This window comes from Etheostoma spectabile, chromosome 11, assembly GCF_008692095.1.
Source record: "Etheostoma spectabile isolate EspeVRDwgs_2016 chromosome 11, UIUC_Espe_1.0, whole genome shotgun sequence".
NCBI lineage: Eukaryota > Metazoa > Chordata > Actinopteri > Perciformes > Percidae > Etheostoma > Etheostoma spectabile.
This window is the reverse complement of record NC_045743.1, coordinates 19,004,061-19,015,119: the sequence shown is the minus strand read 5'-3', so window position 1 is coordinate 19,015,119 and position 11,059 is coordinate 19,004,061. Positions and strand designations below refer to the sequence as shown.

Genomic DNA, 11,059 nt, shown 5'->3' with positions numbered 1-11,059 from the left:
GAAAGGGGGGACAGAGGGGGGATGACATGCAGCAAAGGGCTGAGGTCAGAGTCAAAGCCTAACCCTAACCCTGAGGTCAGAGTCAAAGCCTAACCCTAACCCTGAGGTCAGAGTCAAAGCCTAACCCTAACCCTGAGGTCAGAGTCAAAGCCTAACCCTAACCCTGAGGTCAGAGTCAAAGCCTAACCCTAACCCTGAGGTCAGAGTCAAAGCCTAACCCTAACCCTGAGGTCAGAGTCAAAGCCTAACCCTAACCCTGAGGTCAGAGTCAAAGCCTAACCCTAACCCTGAGGTCAGAGTCAAAGCCTAACCCTAACCCTGAGGTCAGAGTCAAAGCCTAACCCTAACCCTGAGGTCAGAGTCAAAGCCAGGCCCGCTGCATTGAGGAGTAAAGCTCTATACTGTAAATAGGCAGCAGCTCTGCCAACGGAGCTATCTGGGAACTCTACAGAACTTGTTTTAAGAGGATAAATGTGCATTCACGCTCTCATGGTGACTATTAGCTTTATTGAAGCCTAAATTAGTTCCAACCAGCACAGGCTCATATTCACACAACGCTTAGTCGTTGGACGTCCAACACCAATATTTTCCAGTAAATGGAGAAAAGCTTTTCTTCAGACAAAATCGCCTCATCACTGTTCAAAAATTAGTAAATTTCACAGACAGACATAATAGGGGGATAATCAATAGCATTGATTTATGATTTATTAAAAAAAAAATGGAAATGACAAAATTAGGAGAGAGGAACAACCTACAAGTGCAACGCTATGAGAAGAAACGATTAGATGGACACCAATGGGATTATCTGGTCCAAAAAAAATTGTACTGATGAAACTCACGATGGGAACAAATCTTCTTTTTTTAATAAGATTACCATTACTGTGCGGGCCAACCCGTTCCTATTCCCAGCTCTATAAAATATCGAAAAATCCACCTAAGGGCGTAGGTTGGTGGGTGGATGGGTCAAACAATGCAGGACTTTACCCCAGGAGACATAGGTTTGCGTCCCGTTCCTGTCCAACGTGTCACTGAAACGTACATTTTGTAACCCCCACCCCACAGGCGCAGTTATCTCATGTTGTCCTCAGGTCAAACTGACCCGTTTTCCTATATCAATTTTCTTTTTAATTCCCCAAAATAACATGATTGATTCCACACAACGCTCTCTACAAATCTCTACTTTCATTAATTTTGGGGCGTGTCATTCAATTTTATATTTATTTGAAAAACAAATTGAAGTGGTTTTGAAATAGTATTGAGTAAAAGTTGACACCTTCTAGTCTGTGATTGTCCATCAACATCCATTCCTTTAATTTTAGACTAAATAATTCCTAATTTCTGCTTTTCTAACTCAAACATTAGGTATAATTTCCTATAAATGAGGTTTATTGACTATGAATTCCAAAAATAACTGTAAAACTAAAGTCAATAAGTTAGTGTTACGTAGTGTTAAATGTCAAAAAAAGTGACAAACATTGAAAAAAACTGTCAAAAGTGTTGAAAATAAGGGACAAAAACGTAAGAATAAGTTAAAAGCATCGATAAAAAGCGCCAACAAAAGTGTTGATTTTCATTTTTGACATGAAGACGAAAAACGTAAAACGCACGTCCCGACCCAGAGCGTCAAAAAGTTACTCCAAAGGAGAAGTTCTGCGTCAGTAACTATCACCTAAAACACGTGACATCACTTTTTGACGCGATGGGAGTGAGAATGCGTTGGGCCGGGCGTAGGTTTGGTCCTAACAAATACAGAAAGGAGCTCATTGATGTCCGATGTGACCTTTGACCAATACCTCTGTGTGGTCGGGATCTGGCGTCTGAGACCAGTAGGACTGTGTCGTCTGGCGGGCGTGTGCTGGTTGACCCACAGCGGTGGAAGAGTGAAAAGGGTCGGTGTTGTCTGACAATACAAGCCTGCTACACTGCTCAACACATCCACGTGCTCCTGTTACTGCAAGAACTGGTGTGTCTGAGTATGTGTGGAGCTGCGTAGACCGTAGCCAAGACAGAGCCAGCCAGCGTACACTTAGCAAAACATCCTCTCAGTGTTTACACAAGAGAAAAAGTGGAATTGGGGGTATTATTTAAGATAATAAAAGGTGCGGTGCTGCCACTCTGTCCCGTCTGGGCCCTAGATGTTGAAACACGCAAGATGAAAAGGAAAAATACCCTCAAAAGGTTCTGCCATGTCAACGTTGGGAGTTGACCACATTTAGTCGCCCTGTACCACCGTGGTAGCAGGGCAGACCACCCACCCAAATCTAAGACTCGGCTCTGTTATTGTTGAACCTCTTTTAATTCAAGCTCGTTGGTTTGAGTAAAGACGTCTGGCGATCTTGGGCGTTCTAGCATATGGAATAGTGTGTCAGCTTCGACCATTATTGAGCTATAAATCTGATAAATGTGAAATTAGATCCACCATTAGAAGGAAGGCTGTTCACGCTGATATAAGAGCAGAGAATTATTGTGGATAGTCCCTTATGGATGCAACAGGAATGCCCTTCCTTTTTCTTTAATTGCACTGCATAACAAAGGATTAGTTCAGCCTTTCTTGACAAGTTTTGCTCTCCATTGTCACATTTCGTCCATCCTGTTGGTTGTAAATGAAATACTAATCCTTTGTGGATACTGGTTTTGTATTCAGTGAAAGGTTCTCTTTAACATAACACTGGTTTTATTTCAGTGTTGTGGCAGGTATATGTCCATTCAGGAAAACCTATGAAAATTACAACCACCACGCTCATTTAAAACCATGATTTCCCGACAACTTCAGTATTTATCTCCAAACACTGTTAAAGCTCTTTTAAAGGCAGGGCTGGTAGCGATACACTTTTTAATATATTGGTTGAAGTGGTCTTAACACCTCAACAGCAATAAATAACGTATGGGCTTTTGAAAAAGGAGCAAAAAAGATCTGTATTTTACAGATGTAATCCTGTAAAAAGAAGCACCCACCAATCACTGCCTCGCAGTCTGCTGGGAATGAGCCAATGAAATGCCTCCTTGTCCCGCTGAGTGTACTCTACCGCTCCCGTGGACGAGCCTGAGCTCAGCGCACGTGGTCTACTGCAGAATGGACGAGCGGTTACTCACAACCGCCCACCATGCTAAAAATATTTGAAAAAAATCGCAAAAAACGGCGAGTAAAAAGTCTGCATGCCAGGGGTTAGACAGAGCCCGAGGAGATGCTACTTTCTAATCTTCTTAGCATTACCAACCCTGCGTTTAAGTGTGTGTTGTTGTTTTTTAACCTAAGCACATCCTGTTCTCAGAACTCATCGGAACCAGACTTATGAAACCACTTCTTGTCTGAAAAACACGTCATTCTCCCACGACGACACGCTCACGGTAACTCGTTACGCGTCCAGACGAAAACGGAGCGACGTGGCTAATCCGTTGGACTGCTACGTGCTCGACTCGTGTTTACTTCCTCTCTCGCCGTGTGTTAATAACTCTCCTCTGATGCTGATCTGATGACAAAATGATGACATGCAGCGTGTTTGCATTCGTAACACAGACTGACCCTTAGGGACGTGTGGATACTTGAATAGCAGGTCCATCTTATTCATGCTGTAAAGAGCTTTTCAAACAAATGTAAAACATTATTTTTTTGTCTGAAATAAATACTTATTGTGTGTTTCAAATACAAACAGAATCCTTGTTTTGTACAATACAGATCATTCAAGTATGAGTGGATCATTACGGTGTCGTTTGTCCTCTCCTCATTAATAATGCGTAAGGAAGTTCACGTTTTAGACAGTTGACATACATTCCTGCCTACAGATTATACAAAGATACGGGAGGAATCAACTGGACAGTTGCTTTGGAAGTGTGCTCCACATTCGATTTCATGCAATCTAATATTTTAGGTAGAAAATGATTTGAAATACTCATTCATAGCAATTAACTCCTCACTGAACCGTTAATTATTGTTGTTTTTACACGTTGGGTTTTTGTCTAAATAAAACAAAAGACACACAACCTGTTATATTAGTAAGCAGTGCTGGTAGACATAGTACCTGTGAATATTGCCTATAATTGTACACTTTGATAATAATATTCCAGATTTCAGTGTTTCGGTACGTGTAACAGATTTTTTTGGTTTGTACATGTCTATTACTTGAAGGGACATCGCAGTACTTTTTCAAATTGGCTGTTCTGAGTACGGGTCAGACCAACTTTGCACTCGCCGGCCCCGTTGTAGAGATTTTGTGAAGATTATTATACGACGAAGAGTTTGAGCCTTTGGTTTTACATAAATCATCTTAAACGCTTGTCCATCCAGATATTAACAGACATAAACAGACATTAGCCCTATGGATTGGCTCATGTTTCCTAACTCATTTTCATTAAATTAAGGTGTATTTTAAGAGCTTCTGTGATATATACAGTATATATATATATATAATTTTGCGAGAGTCTACATTTCCCGATATCTCTGCACCATAGCTGCCGAGTGCAAATTAGCATGACCCACTGTCAGAATGAGGGCTGAACAATTAATATATTTTTTTAATCTAAAGGATGTAAGACCGTGATTAATCAAAAGGGAAATATTTAGTTTTCAATTTAACTTTTTTTTATTTTTTTTATTTAATTGCTCTTTTCATAATTTTAATTCAATTCTAAATTAAAAAATTAAAGAAAATTTATGATAAGTGCTGGAATAATGTCCCATATCACGGATTGTTTCCAGAAATGTCCTATTTTCAGTGGATCTTACATGTATTTATATTACTTTATTTAACATGATTGTTGAAAGGGCTGTATAGCTTTAAAAAAAAAGAAATCCCAATATCTGGCAGTGAGAAAAAAAAATCCCAAAATTGTTCAACCCTAGTGAGAATGGCCACAATTCTGAGAATAATAAAATAGAAATAATGTGAGCTCAGCACATCAGAGCCCCAAAGTGCCGGACATCTCTGTCTTCCAGGTGGTGAGATTAACACAGAGAACTGGCAGGGAGAGGGTGGCGATGACAACAGGGGCTATTAACAGGATCAGAGTGGTGAGCGGGGGGTCGTGCACCTGTCCACACAGCTTAAAGTATACCTTATGAACCTCCAAGAAGATGGTGTCTACCAGAAATCCGTGACCCCGACACCACGACCCAATTGCGAAATCATCCACGCAACTTTTGAGTTGGTTGTAGACGCTGCAAAGGAAGAAGAGGGCAAGGGCACAACGTTAGGACGGCTCAGAATGGTTCCAGCTGTCTGGAGGAGTTCACCACTGAACATCACGTCTGCAGTCCGTAGTCTAAAAATGAGATCTTGCAAATCCAAGTGTACAGTGGACATCGTTCCTGCATTTAGATTTCAGTTATTATGTTACAGTTGCATGGTGAAGCAAAACAAACATATCTCACATTAGTAGACACTTACTGACAGCGTTACCATGCAACAGTCATACAACTTGGACAAAAATACAATGAATGCATGTTCATTGTGTTGTACTGCAAATTACATTTTTCAAGTCTGGATTCACTTTCATTTCATATGGAAATGAATGGAACAGTGTCCCCAGGATCATGGAAAATCATGGAATTTCAAAGCCTCATTTTCCAAGCTGGGAAAAGTCACAGAATTAGGTAAATCTCTAAAGGTGTGTTGTGTTTAATGTAGTCTCGCTTTGCCGGATCCTCCTCCACAGCGCGATAGTCTAGCTAGCTGTCTGGATTTACCTTGCAGAGATCTGAGGACCAGGTAACCATAGTCCTCAGATTGGACAGATGGTCTAGCTAGCTGTCTGGATTTACCCTGCAGAGATCTGAGGACCAGGTAACCATAGTCCTCAGATTGGACAGATAGTCTAGCTAGCTGTCTGGATTTACCCTGCAAGATCTGAGGACCAGGTAACCATAGTCCTCAGATTGGACAGATGGTCTAGCTAGCTGTCTGGATTTACCCTGCAGAGATTGAGGACCAGGTAACCATAGTCCTCAGATTGGACAGATAGTCTGTAGCTGTCTGGATTTACCCGCAGAGATCTGAGGACCAGGTAACAGTCCTCAGATTGGACAGATAGTTAGCTAGCTGTCTGGATCTACCTGCAGAGATCTGAGGACCAGGTAACCATAGTCCTCAGAAATCCACCAGAGGTTAGAACACTAACACAGAGACAGAGGACGGGGACGGACATCCGGCCAGAAGGAGGGCCTTCCAGCAGAATTTCGGGCTGCAACGGAGCAATCCCGGACGTGGAACATGGTGGATATAGACTACGTTTGATGAAATTAATTGTTAAAGTAATATTGCGTGGATACCCTTCCTGGTACTATTGTCTGCAGCTGTAAAGTAGCTCTAGGGCTTCAATGTGGGACAGTTTTATTTTCTTTCACGTATGTTTCTTCATTTATTAGTTCCATATTCCTGCAAGTGTACTTTTAATATTTCATGTGTTATATGATGCACACGGTCATGGAAATTTGAATTATGGGTCCATGGAAAACTATTGAAATAGTGTCCATGAAGATGTGTGGGAACCCTGGTTAAAGACAATGTCTTTAAAGCCATTACATTTTTTAAGTGGTTACTAATGTAACTTTATATTTTGGAGTAAATCAGCAAAAAAAAAAAAGAAAAAGATTTGCAGGGTCCAGCTGCAACTTTAAAATTCAAATTAAGTATTTTAACCTAAAGCAAACTGAGCCAAAAACATCTACTCTTGGCAACTCCAAGCTTTTTATCAATGGAGAAATCCCCCACTGGTGTTTACAGGCAGCTTAAATTTCACTGTTAACTTTATGTCCTCTGGGTGGAGAAGCCACCATCGCCTCACTAAAGCCGCACATATCGCATGAGAGCGTGTGACTTCAAGATTCGAGTGTGGAAAACATCCACTGAGATTCAATTGAGCCCGACAGCTGGAAGCCTGATCAACAAGCTGGGCTCCTTGTGATGATGGACACTCCGCCCTAACACACCATTTGAGCTTTACAGGAGCTTAGCCTCAAAGCATGTTAACAGTAAATATATGGATTATTACAGCCATAATTGAAGCAAACGTCTCCGCAAGCGACTGCTGTCTGGAAATATGAGTCCAGGAGCAACAGTCTAGCATGTCTTCGTTCAACGTTGAGCAAAAACTTTGACCAGCACCAAATGTATTCAGGAAACAGGAAAGTATTTGACTTTCCCGTGACTAAATGTCATGTCATAGCTTTACTGAAAAGGTCACACAATGTGTGCACTCTGTCCAGCCTTTGGTTTTTACTCACTGGGCTCGGACACAGATGCATGCCACGGCTCAGCAACCATTACCACCTCATAGAGGACTCATAGATGGCATGGTGCATATTTGTAATACCATGTGTTTGCCAACTACACACAACTTATCATTCAAGCAGGGATTTCCTCCTTACAAAGACATTGTTGCCCCCCCCTTCTCTTGATCTGAGACCCTGAGATCGAAGTATTAAAGCATTACACGCTGCGCCAAATGGTATGGCGGTACGACACACACGCTTCCCGTCTCTTAAATGGGCGTGGCCTCGTTTGAAAGTGTAGTGAACGTCTTGTGGAAGGATGAAAAGTCATATCTGCACAATTTAGGAACATTTTCATTAGATTTGCGTTGTCTGCGTTGCCAGATTTGGCTACACTTTGTTCCTGAGACAGAATCAGGTCTCAAACATTTGCACAACCGGATTTGTGCTTCTAAAAGAAAAGTCATTTAATGGTCAGAATATTCGGGAGATATGTGGCCTGTTAGAAAAGGGCCCAATATTTACTCCGGTGATGATGGGGCAAAAGAATTGGTCATAGTCTTAAGAAACGTTTAGAAACTGACATGACCCAGATACAGGAAATGATTCGGAGTTAGGGCGTCCCAGTTCTTAAATGTTGCAATAACAGCTGTAGCTTACACCTTATTTTTTACGAGCTGCTTGATCCAAATACTGGAGGTCCTGGTTAAAAAAAACTCCAAGCCTAAATTATTGGTATTGAATTGAAAATTAACCGGGACACTGGGACTTAGAAAGAACCCAGCATTTACAGGATGATGACAACAAGACTAGAAATGAAACGTACTGTTTTCCTGTTGGCCACGGGCACCTGTCCTGGTAGCCACTGGTCTCCATGCTCCTGTTGAAGTCTGACAGGCACTTGTCAACACCGCTATCAAACATGTCCCGGTCACATGGTGGAACAACAAATTCCGCAGCCTTTCCTGGAAAAGACAGCATGAGTGAGAGTAACGGTTCCCCTGCTCCATCCAACTCAAGATGAACAGCTAACATCACAGACGCGGACAGAAGCTCAAAGTGCCCAAATTCTGCTCATTTTCCGGTCCATAATTGTATTTTAAGTTGTACCTGAATAGGTTTACATGCTTTAATTTTCAAAAACACCATATTTTTGTTGTACTGCACATTTGCTGCAGATCCTGTGTTCACCCTGTGTTTAGGTTTGTTTTAGCTCCAGAGTGAGACATCTTACTTGTTCTAACTACAGAGTGAGACATCTCACTAGTTTTAGCTGCAGAGTGAGACATCTCACTAGTTTTAGGTACATAGTGAGACATCTCACTAGTTTTAGGTACATCGTGAGACATCTCACTAGTTTTAGGTACATAGTGAGACATCTCACTAGTTTTAGGTACATCGTGAGACATCTCACTAGTTTTAGGTACATAGTGAGACATCTCACTAGTTTTAGGTACATAGTGAGACATCTCACTAGTTTTAGGTACATCGTGAGACATCTCACTAGTTTTAGGTACATCGTGAGACATCTCACTAGTTTTAGGTACATAGTGAGACATCTCACTTGTTTAAGCTACAGAGTGAGACCTCTTACTTCCTTTAGTTACAGAGTGAGACTTCTTACTTCCTTTAGCTACAGAGTGAGACATCTCACATCACACAAACGTCGCACAATGTAGCTTTAATGTCTGTCAGATAGGTTGCACTTAATTTTTTTTTTTTTTATATATTGCATCCCATTTTCTAACCTTTGAATCACTATGACGGCGCTTCTTGTTTTAGAGCCTGTAATAATGATCATAATCATTCCAACTTCAAACCCACGTCGTGATATTTCTTTTTGGGAGTATCATAACTGTCAGCTAGCGATACGTACCTGGCTATATTCAAATCCTGGCTTACCTGTCCAGATGAAGATAAGTGCCAACAAGTATACAGTCAACACCATCTATTAAAAGAAAAATGGTGGCATTCACATAAATGATGTCATAGAAGACCAGCTTTTCCAACAATAATGCACGTGAAGTTTTTTGTTTTGTTTTTAACTTTTTTACATGCATACATAATAAAGATAAGATGAATGCATTTGCATGAGTCGGAGCTAGTTATCTGCCTCCTCTATACAAATGACAATAAAAGATGTGGTTATATGTCATGTTCAGGCACACAGGCAAACTTTCCACAACTGGAAAATCCATTTTCTCCACTTCCTCTCCCACAGTGATAAGATAATACTTTTAATTAAATGCACGGACAAATCCCAAAATCAACAACCTGGACCTGTCACTGCTTATGACTTTAAAAAAAAAAAAAAATCTACCTTTTGAACACGTTCCAAAGAGCAGCTACACACTCAGAAGAGAAAAGGAAGCTCTATGGAACAGACGTGGTGGCCATCTGCCTCCTGGACATTCCCACTAAATAAATGGATTTATCTCGTGGGAGGCAGACACTGGAACCAGATGTTACCGGGGAAGACTCACAGACATCACATCTGCACTAAGTGCACCTTACACAACAGCTTTATCTACAGGTTTATCAGTACTAGTTAAACACTTGCACATTTTTAGTTTTATTCCCAACTTGTATATATTTTAAATGATTTATTTAATGATCTATGCTACTATTATTTCATGCAGTGTGATCCTGTTATTTTGTGTATATTCTGTATGTGTGCTGTGTGTCTATTTTGCTGCTGCAGCACTGGAAAAATCTAAAATTCTATCTACGTCTGTCTATCTAATGCAGTGAGAGGAAGATTTTCTTTTCATAGAACATAGTACACGTGGCATTTATGCGCGGTAAATGCTTTGAATACTTTTAAATTTGCAAATAAGTTTCAGGTCCAAATGGAAAATGAAAGACTGATAAAATTGTATTAATTGCGTGGATTTAATCTCTTCCATATGCATTACTTTAAAAAAAGAAAAAAAAGCATCAGTTATCCACAAATGTATCACTCGTATAAAACAGGTTAAACATCTTAAAAGCTTGCATTAATAAAAGAGAAAATGCTCTGTAAGCACATACCCCAGCTTATTAATAGAATAGAATAGAATAGAATAGAATGCCTTTATTGTCATTATACACAAGTACACGGTACTTGTGCAACGAGATTAAAGCAATCCCTTTGCAGCGTTGACACAAAAAAATATAAGAATATAACAGTATAAAATATCAAAAATATAAAGTCAAAGATATAAAGTGTAGTGACTGTCGAGTATACATATATAAATCAGCTTGAATAAACATAGATAAGTGTTAACACTCAATAAATAATATTGCACAGTGATGGAATGAAATGATTAAGTACTAATATTAAGTAAATAAGTATTGCACAGTAATTAAAGCAGTACTGTTACCTTGTGGATCCCTTGTATAATCCTTGATCATTAGAACCTCTGCTGAGGAGGATCCTAGTGGTTTTCCGGCCAACTAACGATGCACAACTGGTCACTAAAAGACCCCGTCTGATCTGGTCCAGAGTTCTTATCGGTGACACTCCGAGCTAATTGGATTGTGTAACAGCAGTGGACAGGCTGCTTCCTTTCCCAGACTGAGCCTGGCTGTTCCCATGCTACCGGAAAGACATGTTCCACTCAAAGTCCCCCCCAGAGACATTAAGAGGCCTTAATGTCAACAAGCCCGCATGGTGCTTTCTCAAAGATATATTTAATGGCAATGTGTTTTCTTTGGTGGGGGCCTCTTGTCCCTGTACAAGGTTAGAAGGGTGGGTGTTGAAGATCAGAGGACTCCCTTCTGCTGATCCAGCACGCACTGAGCAACAGGTGGGGAAATACCTTGTTAAAAAGTCCTCAGTCACAGAAGCCCTTGGTATTGACCTACAACCTA

The 11,059-nt window shown here is 40.6% G+C and overlaps 1 protein-coding gene and 1 long non-coding RNA gene across 2 annotated transcripts in view; both read right to left on the bottom strand.

Annotated features, from left to right (window-relative positions):
* Window positions 1–2,167: 2,167 nt before the first annotated feature.
* On the bottom strand, window positions 2,168–10,759 carry LOC116698020 (receptor activity-modifying protein 1). Its single transcript, XM_032529733.1, has 5 exons — window positions 10,556–10,759; window positions 10,238–10,250; window positions 9,110–9,155; window positions 8,034–8,172; window positions 2,168–5,155 (listed from the first exon to the last, which is right to left on the bottom strand). Exons 3-5 carry the CDS (start codon window positions 9,153–9,155, stop codon window positions 4,897–4,899), a joined length of 444 nt encoding a protein of 147 aa, XP_032385624.1. The 5' UTR covers window positions 10,238–10,250; window positions 10,556–10,759; the 3' UTR covers window positions 2,168–4,896.
* LOC116698022 (uncharacterized) overlaps window positions 3,332–11,059 on the bottom strand; it is a 10,861-nt gene continuing 3,133 nt past the window's right edge. The window contains exons 2-3 of the long non-coding RNA XR_004334096.1: window positions 10,655–10,656; window positions 3,332–3,342 (exon numbers count right to left, since the gene is read on the bottom strand). This is a non-coding gene — a long non-coding RNA (uncharacterized LOC116698022). The remainder of the gene's footprint in view (window positions 3,343–10,654; window positions 10,657–11,059) is intronic.

What these genes read in the sequence shown, in the direction of transcription:
- LOC116698020 (XM_032529733.1), bottom strand. Translation starts at nt 9,155, where the DNA reads ATGGTGTTGACTGTATACTTGTTGGCACTTATCTTCATCTGGACAG. An exon ending in ACTTATCTTCATCTGGACAG is followed by an intron (nt 8,173 to 9,109) that starts GTAAGCCAGGAT and finishes TGTCTTTTCCAG; the next exon opens with GAAAGGCTGCGGAATTTGTT. An exon ending in CCGTGGCCAACAGGAAAACA is followed by an intron (nt 5,156 to 8,033) that starts GTACGTTTCATT and finishes CTTCCTTTGCAG; the next exon opens with CGTCTACAACCAACTCAAAA.